The 16,647-nt window shown below is 29.6% G+C and overlaps 2 protein-coding genes across 2 annotated transcripts in view; one reads left to right on the top strand and one right to left on the bottom strand.

Moving 5' to 3' along the window:
• Positions 1-607: 607 nt before the first annotated feature.
• Positions 608-5,514, bottom strand: LOC139510788 (alpha-(1,3)-fucosyltransferase FucT-like). The gene is made up of 2 exons (XM_071297319.1): positions 5,427-5,514; positions 608-1,092 (listed from the first exon to the last, which is right to left on the bottom strand). The coding sequence occupies exons 1-2, from the start codon at positions 5,512-5,514 to the stop codon at positions 608-610; spliced, it is 573 nt and encodes a 190-aa protein (XP_071153420.1).
• A 621-nt stretch (positions 5,515-6,135) lies between these two features.
• Positions 6,136-16,647, top strand: part of LOC139511877 (homeotic protein proboscipedia-like) — a 29,889-nt gene continuing 19,377 nt past the window's right edge. Inside the window, exon 1 of the mRNA XM_071299013.1 lies at positions 6,136-6,712. Within this exon, the coding sequence (XP_071155114.1) occupies positions 6,418-6,712 (295 nt within the window). The 5' untranslated portion in view covers positions 6,136-6,417. The remainder of the gene's footprint in view (positions 6,713-16,647) is intronic.

The following is a 16,647-nucleotide window of genomic DNA, read 5'->3' as shown; positions in this document are numbered from 1 at the left end:
TTGTTCTCATTCCTCAAAGTACAGACACGAGTTATGCGAATCAGAGCTAGGTTCAAGATCCAAGAATGATACCACATGCAACCTTATATTGTTTGTCTTCAAAGAGCAATACATTTTATATATATAGCGTTTGTATCTTTAACTTGCTGAATAAGCAATGTGTACTTAAACATTTCCCATATCAAATTAAAGGAAAAGAGATGTTTTTTTAATTTAATTTCTTGTATTACACGACGTATTGTGTTGTAACACTAAATACTTTGAAGATACGTCATTTTCGATCAATTAAGAATGTCTTCTAACAGGACATATGCATGTAGTATAAAATTGATGTAACGGTTATAAAAAAGTGTTGTTCTTTATTTCAATAACTGGTGTAAAATCATGTATCCCCCACCGAGGAAAACAGTATTACAATAACTTGTTTCAGTCATTTTGAGGTCAGTCAAATCTTGTCCGAAAGGAGGTTTATATTTTGATAAGTGCAGGCTGTACAAATATAGTAATGGTCTTTTCATTTTGTTTTTAAGAAACTGTAATTATATTCTGTAATCAAGGAATCATATTATGTAATCAAGGAATCATATTCTTTAATCAAGGAATCATATTATGTAATCAAAGAATCATATTCTGTAATCAAGGAATCATATTCTGTAATCAAGGAATCATAGTCTGTAATCAAGGAATCATATTCTGTAATCAAGGAATCATATTCTGTAATCAAGGAATCATATTCTGTAATCAAGGACTCATATTCTGTAATCAAGGAATCATATTCTGTAATCAAGGAATCATATTCTGTAATTAAGGAATCATATTCTGTAATCAAGGAATCATATTCTGTAATCAAGAACTCATATTCTGTAATCAAGGAATCATATTCTGTAATCAAGGACTCATATTCTGTAATCAAGGACTCATATTCTGTAATCAAGGAATCATATTCTGTAATCAAGGACTCATATTCTGTAATCAAGGAATCATAGTCTGTAATCAAGGACTCATATTCTGTAATCAAGGAATCATATTCTGTAATCAAGGAATCATATTCTGTAATCAAGGAATCATAGTCTGTAATCAAGGACTCATATTCTGTAATCAAGGAATCATATTCCTAACTGTTACATTTGTTCATAACTAAGGAGATAGTTTCAGATTTGAGAAAAAAAAGGAAACAACAGTCTAGAATGTCTGTGCACTGTTTTGAAAATGTTAAATTCGTTATAAAATTTGACAGTTGTATTCTCGTACTTGTATGTCGAGATATGTTTGAGCCATGCTTTCATTCGGTTTTATCCCTTTTTCAATACTGTTAGATTTAATTGGCTAAAACAAGATACCGGTAAAGGAGTAGGTTCAGTAAGACCCCTTTTTGGCCCCAAAATATATCAGTTTTGCAAAATTGTTATAATGTAAACTTTGAGCTATTTATTGGAAAGTAGAATACTTCTGCTACATAAATATGGGCTGTTTTTGACAATACAATGCACATATATCGGGTATAAGCATCCTAAAGTCATGCTAAATTACTGAAATCCTCACAATTTTAGCATTTGTGTTAAATTTTAGACGGTTTTCGTCTTAAATGGAAGTGACCGCATTCGTGTTCATTCTTAATATTTATATGTAAGTTGTATTTGATGATAATACATAACATATATAAAGACTGAGGGTGATCACGGATGCGACCACTTTCATTTTTGACAAAAACTATCTGAAAAGTGACATATTATGGCTTATTTGATAGATTTTTTATATTTAAGCTTGAATATGAGCGTCTGAAATGACTAAATCAGTTCAAATCTTTCATAGATACTAATTGAATCGACTGAAGTAGACACTTAAGTGTTTAAAAAATGTACAAAATCTTTCATCAGTTGAGGCCAAAATAGGCCCCTACCGGACCTACTCCTTTTACTTTGGGTTGTACCATAGATATTAATCTACTCTCTCACAATATTTGTTATTCAAAATAGTTTTCCTTTTCTCAGAATGATTGCACAAAATAAGTAAACATAGATTATATCTTTCCCTAAATTATACATGTGAAGAATGTATATGAATTACAGAAAACATCTCTTTTATTTCCAGTAGGCAGTTAATACTACAATGTTGAAACTCGTATATTATTTGATTTAATTTCTTATCGTTCATGTCCATCATTTCAAACGTTTATTTCATATCCATGTAATTTGAAAGATAAGACCGATATAGTTTCTGAAGCTTTTGGCTTTCATGTTCTTACAAAATATTTAGCATCAAATTATAAATCAACCTGTTAAAAGAGGAGATTTATTCGAACGGCATATGAATATTATATTTATATAATTTTTAATAGTATATTGTTCTATATCATAAATGCTATTTATAATTGTATATTGTTCTATATCATAAATGCTATTTATAATTGTTTAGTAAAATCTGTTAAAAGACTATTTGTTCAAACTGCATATGAATATTAAAGTTATAATGCTTTACTAGTATACTGTCCTATATAAATGCTATTTATAACTGTGAATTATTCAAATATTCATTGATAACATTACCACAGGCCCATTTCTAAAAACAATTAACCCCTAATAAATCCGAATAATTATTATGATGTTCAATGGTAATTTTCTAGTCATTAATAAAAAGAATGAACATGTGACAGATGCAAAATAAAACTTTATTAAAACCTGTTCTTTGTCTGTGATATGGTTACGAAAGTACATTTAACTAGTAGTATCGTGTCAAAGTGGTCGAAATTAATAAGCGCACTGATTTGTAAACAACCGTACCAGTAAACCGAATAATTCGGTCGCGCGGCTGAGAGAGTCGACAAAAGGGTGAGGCTGAATTTTTCGGGTGACTACTAGTTTTATTTTATTTTTTGTTAAGGGCTTATAACTTGTGTATGCTCAGTTGTCGAAATAACTGCAAATTCAGTGAAAGCCTGGAAGTTCCATATGGATATAAATACATTCTCGAGTGCATGTTTAAACTACTTAAATAATATAGGTCCCAACTGTAAAGTCTGTGAAATCAGGAAAGTACTGAATTGACCACATAATACCCCATTCTTAAGTATAAAAAAAGAATATGTGATAAGATTGATAATGAGACAATTCTTCGCGAGAGACCAAATGACACAGAAATTAACAGCTATAGGTCATGCACCGTACGGTACTATTTAAAACTATATACATTTTGAAAATAATCTATATATATACTTCAAAACTGTAAATACTGTAAAATCATGAAAGTGAATAATATAGTTATTCCATTGTGATGAAATATATTCTAAATAGCATCTTTAAAAATAAGCTGCGTCGAATAATAGAAGTGCTATATTGACAAAAAGTATCGGTACAGACATTTTTATGAAGACAATCTAGTGCTCCCGTGCATGCTTAGGTATATTCTTAATTGCATATTAAAAAAAGCATGTTTAAACCCACTTTCAAAATAATACGTCCCAACTGCAAAGTCCGAAATTGTGGAAGTCCTCTATAGACAATTTAACGTCCTTCCATGTTTAAATACATTCTAAATTGCATGATTAAAAATACTTTAAAAATAATCTTTACCCTAACGTATATTTTATATTCTAAATCTATTTTGAAGATGATGCTAAAATAAACAATTATCAATCCTTAGAAAATGAGAAATGAATACATTTATCGCTTATGTTCGTAAATTAATTTAATAACTTTTGATATGTTTAAACATTAATATATAATCATAAAGTTGTTGGTTAATTTGTTAACAATAACTATTAACATGTGTTAAATGATGACACTAGTCTTCCATTACAGATAATAACACTCTTCTGACAACCCTAACTTCAAATTATGTCGACCTAAAATCAATCATTTTCTCCTTTTAACAAATTTGATTGTGCGTCTAGAGAGATGAGCGGGTTGTTTCTAAATAATGCGGACTTTGTTCTGCAAATTTTATCATACCATCGCCACTGCAAAATAAATCTCGAATTTCATTGCTCCCATCTTGTTCCTAATCCGGTTATCGCAAATGTTTTAAAGACCGTTGTTTTTGTATATGCACACTAAGATTTTTAAGGTCAATGTTTTAGCAAAAGATTTCATATGTGTACACATTTTGGTGTGTATTTGATTTTAAAGAAGATTTTGTCAACGGTAACATTTTTTGCACCATAAATTGTTATTTTCAGTGTAGGCATAATTGAATATTGAATCGACTAAATTTGTATGAATAAAAGGTTGTTTTTTGGCATATCTAAAAATAATGGAACAATTAACATTCTTGAACATTTGAAATAAAATAAAACCATGCGAGGAAGTATAATTGTGCATTTATAATATGAATTTAATATATTTGTGTAGTAGGGTTTCTTTGAGATTTCGTGCAGAGTTTTATTATAAATTGGCAATTTCTTTATTTTTTAATGTGAAAAATTAAAGAATTTTAATAAACATGGTCTTAGTCATTCTGAAAATATGCCACATTTTTGTGAAATTAATTTGAATAAAACTACACTCTGATTCTCATGTTTTTTGCTTATTAGCTGGACCATGTTTTATATATTCATAGTTTCCATTAATTAGTATTCATATTTTTTTATTTTTATTTTTATTCATTCATATTAATTATTATTTTCTTTTTTTAAATCAATTTGTATGTAAATCTAAAGTTAACTATTACTAAGGTTAGTATGGATTTGAATATTCTTTGGTGCACAGTAAAATATCTTCTTCAATAAAGGAGTTTCAATTTTCCATTTTAGAAAAATAATATAGTTTCACACGAAATGCTGGAATACGAAACGACAGAAATAAAATGCTTTAATAACATCTATGATATATATTTTATTCTCAATTGATATTTTAAAATCTATCAGTCAGGCAGTATATATATATTATAAATCATTACTTTATCGTTAAATAAGATTGTTTTTCTCCGAATTTCAAAGAGAAAGGTTATATATTTGTTTGTATTAAAAAAATAACAAAATAAAACATTTTCCTTCTATAATAGTGAAAATACAATTAAAAACCTAACTAATGAAATTATATACTATCAATTGGACAAATACGGGAATAAATTGAATCACAAAAAGTCATAAAAAATGGTATATTTAGCAATAAAATTCTAATGATATTATTTATATATACATATACACTGTTTTTACATTTGTCACGAAATGGTGTTAATATTCTTAATTTTTAGGCATCTTTTATACTTTTTAAATAAGTTTGTGTCGGAAAGCCTTCCAAAACTAATATAATTATATTAAAAGTGATAGGATACCCCAGGCTGTGCGAACACGACCATGGAACACGCGATGGTCCTTTTGAACTTTTTTATATCGAGGGAGTCGTAACTGTTACAACCTCTCTCACGCTGTGAAAACAAACACTTATATATTTAATTTTCACATCCTTATAATTCGTGTAAAGTTTTACCCAGACTCTTCGAAGATGGCACCACAATTCTCAAAGGTCGGATCAAAAACCAGAAAAACAATCGGTCTTTCAGAAGAACAGCACCCATGGGAAGAAAGCAGTTGATTAAAGTTTAACACCCTTCGTTATATTTTTGATTTCCCGTTGCTAAAGACTGTTAAAATATACATGACATGAAAATTAATTAAATATGTTAATTTATACTTACCAAATATACCACAATGCTTGTCGGTTTCTCTCAAGTGAATTCGTGACGTTTTTTCAGAAACTGTAATGTTGATAGAAAAATAAACCAAAAATTCCAGAAAATTTATAGTATGTCCGTTTGAAAACTTGGTAAATAAAATGGTTTGCAAAATTCGGCGTCAGTGTTGAAACCATTACACAAGACATAATAGCATGCTGCCAATCGGTCATGATGAGAATAAAATGATAGAAATTTAACCTTTATCGTCCGACAATGAGCGAAGAAATAGATTTTATTACTCCGTAAAAGATTTGAAGATTGGTGGTGATTTGTTGGTTGTCAATAAGCCTTCTGACAGCCCATGAAAAATAACGATATTATAGATTTTAATTACCTCCCGCAGGAACTTAAAATAATTTCTCCCAACAGTTAACAGCAGACGACAATATGAACTTAACCCATTCATGTAAAAAATGTGTGCCGATACACAACTATATCGTTGTCGTCCTTTGTGGATTAAATTTTTAACTAATCACACATATATTGTTCATATTTACAATAAGTTACTGTCTATATTTAGAAATTCATGTCTTTCAATCTGTCAGAATTCTCGTATGACATTGTTGATTGGTTGTAGCGGTCACATGACTTAGGCAGCAGTTGGTTATCATTCTGAAACGTCCATCTCATACATAGATTTTAATGCATAGTTGGTAAAGTGTCACCTGGTCGAGAATATATTAGTTAAACATGTGAAATTATAAGATAAAAAACAATTTGTGAAAAAAATTGTAAAAATTTCAAATGACCATGGACGAAGGAAGAGAGTCTGGCTTTATTAACAGCCAACCTAGTATTGCAGAATTTATGACTTCGGTGCCACTTATCAATGAAGCTTTACAAGCACCATCAATCATTTCGAGCGACGGCATGCGATCATACTGCCAATCTTTCACTACCTCGCAGCAACCGACCCAGGACATTGGAGGCGACCCTGGGGCAAGGGATTCTGGATTATCGATGAAATTTCCTGACTATGCCTGGATGAAAGAAAAGAAACCTGTCCGGAAAGGAGTCGCACCTGACCAAACCGAGCTAGGTAATATTTTATTTTCATAAACACACCCCTTGCTTTTATCTTCAGATAAAAAATGGGAATTTTAGTTGACATTTTGTAATTTGAGTTGATCATGAAGATGGGCTATTAGATTAAACTATTTATTCGCCAGACATAAAATTTTGACGGCTCAGCGTGTACTTTTGAACTATAATGAATTGTGTTTTTCACCGACTGTTTTGTAAAATAACATCTTACTGTATAAACAATCAAAATGTTTAAATTTTATTTACTTGTGGTCAAGAATTCAATATTGGGAATACGTACGGACACCTGGCACTATTGTAACACTGGCATGTATCTATTTAAAACCATATGTGAAAGATTAAAGAAGGTTAGATTTTCACCAAGTTGAAAATATAGCAGAATTATTTTAAAAAATACTAGAAAAATCAACGTTTAATACAAAATTATTTTGAGGATATGGCATATTTTTATACATTGGTTTTAATAGATTGTGAAAATATTCGCAACAGTATATGAACATAAATATTTCTTTACTTATGAATGGTAATAATGGTAATAATTTTTCTAACCGGAATTGTGCTATTTATGGGACACATTTTTCAAGTATTTGTATGTTTTTTGTCAATATACATGATATAGATGAAACTCATATGAAAAAAAATACAATTATTGCGTTTACCAATTAACCGTGAGAACTATGTTCAACGCAAAGAAAAACGTCATTATATAAACTAACTGATAAAAATGAATAATAATTTTTTTCTATTGAAAATTTAATAATTTAAAAATATTAATGAAAATGTGTTTTCAGCATTAAAAGCAATCAAAATCAATATGAAATTATAAACATTTACATGACAAAAAAATCAATAATTATGTCAACTGTGTAAATTGACAGACACAATAAAAATGTACTTTTACATGTGTGCACTTTCAAAAATACCTATGAATAATATTTACAAGTTTAAGTGAAAAGTTTCAAAATTTAAAGATGCATGATTTTCAGTCAAATATTTTTTTATAAGTGGTGATGAACATAGTTTCAAAATTTAAAAATGCATGTTTTTCAGTCAATTTGTTTTTGTATAAATGTTGAATAACAGATTTTTTTTTATCATGTGTAAAAGTAATGATATGCATTTCAATTTCATCAGTTTCATTTTTGCGAACATCAGAACCGCGTAAAAAATCTCAAGTCAAAAATCAGGACATGGTTATGATTCGCTACACTGCGATAACCAAATACTTTCAATCAAAATATGCAAATTAGAATTCATATTTATTTGGTTATATCATTCGTGTTTAAATAAGATTTTAGTTTTTAACACTTTTGTGTATGTTACTGAAATTAGTTTTAAAAACTGCGCCATTTTAAGAATGGCCGATTTATGTTATTGTTGAATAACTGTAGTATTTGGAATCTCAACAAATTCTTACGTAGAAACGAAATGAAAAATCAACACATCAATGTGAATGATGAGAAGGGTCTGTATTTCTCATCTAAAACTACCATAACCCTTCATTTCAACAACTTTCATCTCTCAGACTACAAGCTTAATCAAAGACGAATACTCTCTACTCGAGAGAAAAAATCTCTAAACAAGAACTTTGGTTCAAGTTTGACATGTTACAAGGTTGTTTGATAAGTTCACTGGAATACAACCATAAGCCGAGTAAATCTTCTACAACTAATAATTTAAAGATATTTAATATTCAATTTTCGAAGCCAATAAACGCTAGTTTGTGAACCAATTATAAAATAAATTTAACATATTACAAACTTTAAATGTACCAGTACAAGCCTATTTGACCCCATAACAATAGTATGAAAATTCGTCGTGTTAAAGAAGCCTAAATTTGCACCGTTCATGCGAAAATGTAGGATGCAATTTAACGCGTTGCTTGGCAGTGCGAAATCAGCCAAAGTGATCTTACTTTGAAATTATTTTAGTCATATTTAAATTGAAAAGACTCAATTTTACTTTTCAAAGAAGAGCAGTTTGTAGCTCAATTTAAGCAGAGATTACGAGCTTTAATACTTTCAAAATTAACATAGAAAATAAATCTGTTTTGTTGCGTAAAACTGAAATTTTGAAGATGTAACAATTTTGTTAATTCAGGAAAATATGTCCTGACATTAATTTGCATTTTGAATGCAAAAAAATATAGAAAATTTACATAAAAATATATTTTTCTAAACCGTAATCATTCACTTGGAAGAAATGTAATGCGGATACACGTCAATATTTCTTTATACCTATTTGTAAACTGACCGCTTTAATTTCAAAGAGCAAACATGAATAAGAATGCAAGATGCATCAGTGATACACAATAAACCCTCAAAAGACAGAAATGTCAGTTATACATACAAATTAGATCGTGTGTTGTGTTTACTTATCTAAAATATTTTTTTCACGTATACCAATTTAAAAAATGTGATATTGGTTTATGCCAACAATAAAAGGGAGAATTTGCGGTTCTTACAATTGCACACCAAACTGCACATGGAAACATTATAGTTTTCGCACAAGAGATGAGTTAAAAAAACTTAAATAAATAAAAATAAAACATACAATGTACTTTTTTTTTCGTTTTGTCCATTATCTTAATTGTTTTCCAGCTTGATTGATGTATTTTGACCTTCATTTTAAAGAAATTTAAACCTTGAGAATCTAAATTCCAGAAAACAATTAAATTATTTTTATTAACGTTTGAAACTGAAATGAAAGAAAATGTCATTATGCAGTTAACTTTGAGTTCTAAGAACTATTATCATACAACATTGAAACAAGTGACTTATTTTTGGGCGTAGAAAATTTAAACATCTTTGGTCATGTGTATCATTTTTATTAATACATTTGGGTACAGACAAAATTACATTGGATATTTTCAAATTCCAAAATGTATTTGCAGACTTTGGAATTTGCAAATGCCGATAGGTTTTTTAACTTTTTATTTCAAGCTTATGTACACTTTCGAAAGATAAATATCTACGGTAGTATGTCGAAAATATTATGGATTTACTTCCCTTCCCACCCTCTCCTTTCACCGACAGTGTTTTTTCTTAAATATTATCTGACTATCAACTTATTTACATTTAATCAGTTTTTAATAAATAAGGACCTTTTCTAACTACATGTATATCTTTCTTCAATGTGTAGGGTTACGCAGATGACCTCAAATAAATCTCAATGTTAAAGTCAAACAAAAATCCTACAAGAACTAATAGACAAGGAAAATAATTGTTTTTGGTCAAAATCAAATTAAAAGCAAAACACTGGTGAAATTATAGATCGCCTCCACAAAAGGGTAAAACAAAACAAAGTTATTAAAAGAAACAAGTTATGGTAGTGTTTTCCCCCACACACATGTATGATAGACAAACTTTCAGTGGGCGACCACAATTTGGAAAGTAAAATTCATCAAACATAAAAGTATCAATTAAAAAATGAAATACACAAACCAATAATACTTATTGCAATAAAATAAGCACCGCATATGCATGTTCATGGAATCAACTTTACCAAAAAGATCGAAAGATTGGGGAGTCTAATGCATTTTTATAAAACATACTATAAAGAGTCATAAGTGAAGTACCGGTTCAGTGGTTGTACGCGTGTTTCGGGCATTATCTTAACAAGAGCGATATGCGTGTGGACGTTCAAATTGAGAAATCAAACCATTAGATAACATTTTGCACTATTTCAATTGCCTACCATATTTAAATATAGGGATTGATTAATGATCAAAGACGGAAACAAACAAAACGCGTATGCAAATTGAAGCTAAGGGAAAGATCACTACAGAGAAGGTTGAAATCTGGTACTGAAATAAATAAATAATCAAAAAAAGTATATATATTATTTATCCCTTTAATATGTCCAATTTTTTTTTTTTGATTGTGTGTACGTGATTGTAACTTTCTGTATGAAGTTCAAGATTAGAAGACTAGTTAACAGCGTATATGTGTTTTGACTTCGCCTAAGACTCGCTGTAGATAAGACCATGGAAGTAACTTTAAATATTACTTCCATGATAAGACAAACAGTTAGAGAGTAAGGCACTCTGTAAAACCTTGATCAACCCTGAAAGAATTGATGTATTTCAATGGTTCCACTCAATATGTTTTCATTGCTAACAATATGACATGAATTTTCTTTGCCATCATTTGTCTCGTTTTTCATTGCCAATAATTTTAATCTTTCATGTGTAGGACTTCCTTTAATAGAGTTAAGGTTACTTTATTATTCCCTATAATTGTTGAGGCAATTGCGGAGGATATTTTTTATACCATAACATGATAACTTTTGTATTGGAATGAATGAAAATGTTTGAAAAATGAAATTTAATTTTATTGTCTTTTTTAAGAGAAGCTTTAGTAATTTCAAATTGCTTATCTTAATGAAGAAACAAAGATGATTAAAGTATATGTAGCAACAACACTTAAATTTTTTTATAAGATTAAACCTATGACTTATTTTACCAATATCCTTACCTATAGGTAAAGTCGTCATTGGAAAGATAGTTTAATTCACAAGAAACAGCTTTCCCCGAAATTTTAGCAAAAATTCAAGCCAAACCCTAATACAAACTTTAGAAATGCAGTATTGCTAAATATATTGCTAATTGATAAATTCTTGCAAGTACAATCGGTTCATAGCTATTAAAGAAAAATGGGGAGAATCGGCAGGAACCTGTGTAAAATGAGATTGTTTCGATGCCAGTAAAACAAAGTTCTTTATTTTTGCCTAGATAAAGCTCACAGGCACCTGTGTCTGAAAAAATATCCATACACTTTAAGTTTATAGATATATATATATAAAAAAGTCAGAGATAAGTGCCTAGATATGCCTAACCCTTATAATTAAGTCGTTATATACCATTGCTTAACAATGATGGCTACATTATCAGGTAGGAAAGTTCGATGGCGAGGAGGGACTGAATTATTAGATGGTTAGGACATGGCTTATATTGTGCTATTTTGACAAATGAAATGAAAAGGATAGGTCACCAAGCTTGTTTCCGAAATCGCATATTTTATCAGGATTTAAACATAAAAAGCGCTGTTTATCTAGTGTCTGTCTACTTAGAAAACTTTGAAACATTTTTTTTTGCCTTTTAGGAAATAAAATCTCAAAAATAGGTTACCATGTTGAAGTAGATTTACCTTCTTTAAGGAATCTGAGATATACTAGCTAACTCGCTTTTATATATATATGGAAAGTTAAAAAAAAATTGAATCTATCAAAAATATTTCTGCATTAGTTGAAAATAAGTTTTGAGTTGTGCATGTTCCGACCAGCCTTTTTTTGTGTGAATTTGAATATTTAACATGTTTAACTGTTCATTTTTATTGTCCCTGTATTCCTTTTGATGTCTGGCAATACTCTTTGATTAAAATGAAATTTAGCGAAAGGGCTTACTTGATCAAAAAACATTCATGAAAATGTGGAGAAAATAGAGATAAGATAAGAAAACAGAAAACAATTCTTATAATATAGGTATAACAATGGTGATAACACTTTATTGTCCATATAAACATAAATATATATATATATTTGTTGTGTACTAAACGCTTGAATTCAGTTTTCGCTTGGTTTTTTTCTTTTTCAAAGTTTTTTTTTTAAGTTTTGGAAAAAAGGAAAGACAATACAATATTTACTTAAGTAAAATTAAAGCAATGCAAAACAACCGAACAAATAAAGTAACTGGTGTCTAAATATTAAGGCATTATTAAGTGGAATCTTCAACATGCTTAAAATTACGAAATCAAAACTATGTTGTTCCATATCACACTCATACAAGTCAGCATTTTTTTCGAATGCCAACACTTCCAATTTGATTTATGATTAACAGACTATCTTAATGGATTATAAAAAAAGTCTCATTCTTAGTTTAAGACGTAAAAGATTTTACTTAGGGTTGGGTTATGCATTTAATTTCCATATTTCATCATAATTTATATAATACAAAGAATATTTTTAATTATTCAAGTCTGTAGACAAAACTTTATAGTTAGTTCTGAAAAGAACACACACTTACTAAAAAAAAGTACATACTAATAAATATATAATTTATGATAATTTGCATAGTGTTTTTATAGAATGAAGTTAATTATCATGGAAATATCTCAAAATTTGCATTTTTTGAAATAAATTACATTGTCAGTGGCACAATAAAATTAGAAAATAAGTTTTTTTCCGTGGTTTGGAAAATGCGAAACTTTCGCTATCAAAAGAATACTATTACTTAATGAGGTCTGGGTATTCAAAATTAAAATGTAGATAAATTCCTTATCTTATTGATCTATAAAAAATTGAAATCTCTTTGACATTTTTTCAGTTGTTTATCTTCGCATTGTGATTAGCAGATTTTAGAATATGAAAATTGATAATTAATACACATGAGGGAATTAATATAGGAATTTTTCATCATGAAGCAAAAGCTGTCATTCGTGTTTGAACACTAATGAACTCTCCCAGAAGAGGACACTGTTGACACGACGATATACTAATTGCATTTCAGTTCTTTGTGATTTGTCTATGAAATATAAAACTTCCAAGAAGTATTCTTTACATGATGTTACATTCTTTGATATTCAAAATAAACAGTATAATTACCCCCATACCCCCCTTTTTACTTTATAGTAATGATAATATCTAAATTAAAATAAATGCTTGATTTACAGAAGTCGTCATTAAGAATGCAAATCAGAAAATATTTATTCTTATTAATTAGTGTTTCATGTAAATAGCTAGCAAAATAAGCTATTCTTGTCCATCATAAATTTACTTTTTATAATTTAATGGAGTCACCAAACTGAACTGTAAACATTTTATTCGTCTTTCTGTCTTTTTTAACAAATTATTCATAAAGCTTACTTAAAATTGTCTCATCTTTGTGACTTCTTTTATGTGCATACCAGAAAAGACAAGTTTTAATTATGCATGCCTCTGCGAGCACTTCTTTTTATTGTTGTTAGGGTTGGATGGGGCAAACAAAAAAAAAAAAAATTTATTCGTTTAGAATTTTAAGGGAAAAACTCTCTGAAATAAATGAATGATTTTGATACAAAGTTAGTATAAGGAAAATTAATAGTTCCCTTTACCCTTCTAATCGGTAAATTCATCTCCCACTCAAGTCGAGAATGTTTGAATGATTTATATAAAAGTAACCCCCTCCCCAACCCAAAAAGATATCATTAAGAGACATTGGCAAATATCAGAGGTAAACGACACATCTACTAAAAATTAAGTCACTCAAAATAGTAATGCTGCTATAACGACGGAAAGACGATGTGTAATACAAAAAAAGGGAGGGGGGAATAGGATGCAAAAGATTCCTCAGAAATAAACGTAATGTACTTTCGATAAATTGTTACCTCTTTAAGCAAGACTTCTGATAATTGAAGAAAGAGGTTTATTAAGCTTACATTCCAAAAAAAAAATTGTCGGAATTGAAAAGATCTGATAGTTGATACAATGATATTGAAAACAAACAGTACAAAGTTTCAAATATCGTTTCATTTTAAAACTACAAGCATAGATTGATTTAGTACATAAACATGACAAAAAAAACGACTTTTTTTTAAAAAAGAACACAGAAAAGGGGTGAATTTTACAAGTGACAAACAAAAACAAAGACATAAAAAATCATAAAGGAATATTGTCATTTCGTATATCTGATGTTTGTAAAATGAGGTTTTGGGAATGTTTTAGACGAAGAGGAAACTGCAATTCTACAAGAGTTTCTCGTTATAACACCATTAAGCGTAATGCCAGGTAAGGTTCGTACCGTGTGATTGGTGGTAGCTTTCGGAACTGGAGCGAGACGAAGCCGAGGGACAGAAACCTAAACTATTTCTACGATTAAATGCTCTGTGGAATAATTCAAACAACTTATTCTCCTTGTTAAAGTAAAAAGGTTTCTCTGGCTATTAAAAATCTTCTTCTTGGGAATAATGAATTCTATCAAGTGTGGAATGGTGTGCGTATAGAAACCACATCTATGCAATATTAGATAAACTAATAAGGAGATAAGAATCTTCTCGTTAAATTCTTTATATTTATGCATAGAACAATATCACAGTTCAGAGAAAACGGTGTTTGATGCATGTCTTCTCTGTATTCTTTTGTGCGATAAATTCGTATTTTGTTATGCATGAATGGTTATTGGAAGCTTTTCTTGTCTTGCTTGTTTTCGACTTCAAATTCAAACGAAGTGCGAAATGTGTCAGGATTACTTATTGAAGTATTATTTGAGTTGTATAAGATTTATTAGTACTTCACTTACATGTTTTCGAAAACTAAAGATACATGAACCACAGGACCTTGTTGCTCTTTTTTTAAATCAGAAAAGTTCTGTTTAAACCTATAAATGCTGACTGTTTTTCTTCTTTTGTACTGTAAGGAAAAACTTGATGTGTTTTTATTATAATTAACCACAGCAACTGTTGATGTCATTTTTCGTTATTTATTTATGACGTAATTTTAAAAGTGTACACGTTGATGCTGAATAGGCTTAATTATGGACAATTTTCTTTCAGACGACATTTGGCCTCCAGAACATACCACCATAATATTTTGTCATAATGTATATTTCATCCACATTCATCTTTTTACAATAGCAAAATGTTTCACAGATGTTGTCAAAAGCTGTATTTGGTATACTCTAAATACTATATCTGTTTGGGTTGTTCACTCAATTTTGTAAATATAACGGAACCATGAAATACTTTAACACAATTTGGGTCTCATTTAACTTACAAAAATAAGGGTTAGCCACCATTTTCTTCGGAGAATGCCTGTACCAAGCCAGGAATATGCAGTTGTTTTCACTTGTTCTGTTGATTGATAGCGTTTGATTTTGTCAGATTTTATGGACTTCCTGGGCCCTTTTTGATTTTGCCGCTTGGATTCCGGTATATTTGTTATACTTTTTTGGAAGCTGGACTTTCGCACAGTTTAATACAAATCTGTCTGTATAAAATTGTCGGTTTTTTTTAATGAAAAAATATCATTATGTCCCCTAAGCACCCTTTTATTTTTATTTTTTTTTAATTACTCCCTGCCCATATCCATGAGATCAAACTGTTTACGCAAGTCTCTTGAATTCTTATGTGTCAAGTTATTAATTTTAAAATTCGTTTGTTGGTGTTCCGACCATAGTGTCGAATAGTGACTTACATAGCAAACTGTTGACATATTTGGCACATCGTTTGAATGTTAAGCCAATATACAATTCCATAGTCGCACGTAGTATGACTTTAGTGTCAGTTTCTTTGACACATTTCATTGACATGAAAGCAACATCATCATCATCTTTTTTTTTCTTTTTTTTTATCCCACGTGCACTCAGCCTTCGTATTTACTGCAGTACTCTGATATCTATTATTATAAATATCCCCTTCGTCGTCTACGTGTGGAAGTCCCCTTTCTAGTTTTATTCAATCTTAAGTATATGGGTTATGCAATTCATATAGTTTTTTCTAATGAACATTGACACTATAAAGGTTACATTTATTTTTCAAAAATATTATTAATTTAAAATTTATAAATATCAGAAATTATTGAGAACAAACCAATATAAGGAATATAAGCGAATAGATTATGAATCTTCGTGGTCTCGTCTCACAATAAAGTAAATTCTCGACACTTGGTGCAAAGCCGGTATATTCTGCGTGGAATCCTGGTGCAAAGTTCTGCGTAGGTATTTCTAAAAAAAGACACCACGTGACGACAACTGTTAGGTGACATGGTCTGCATTTTTTTCCAAGGTGATTTTATAGAGGCAGATTAAGACGATACATTGTGATTACATGATTCTAATAAATTTTTAAACCAAAATAAAAGAAAAGGCGTTTCTGTTTTTATGAATACCGAAAAGAAAAACCACAAATACTAAGAACTGCGAAAATTTACCGAGGATGATACAGCAGTAGTAAAAACCAA

Source organism: Mytilus edulis, chromosome 2, assembly GCF_963676685.1.
Source record: "Mytilus edulis chromosome 2, xbMytEdul2.2, whole genome shotgun sequence".
In the NCBI taxonomy this organism is placed as follows: Eukaryota; Metazoa; Mollusca; class Bivalvia; order Mytilida; family Mytilidae; genus Mytilus; species Mytilus edulis.
This window is presented reverse-complemented; position numbering and strand designations above follow the sequence as displayed.

What these genes read in the sequence shown, in the direction of transcription:
- LOC139510788 (XM_071297319.1), bottom strand. Translation starts at nt 5,514, where the DNA reads ATGGGTGCTGTTCTTCTGAAAGACCGATTGTTTTTCTGGTTTTTGATC. An exon ending in GCCATCTTCGAAGAGTCTGG is followed by an intron (nt 1,093 to 5,426) that starts GTAAAACTTTAC and finishes CCTTGATTACAG; the next exon opens with AATATGAGTCCTTGATTACA.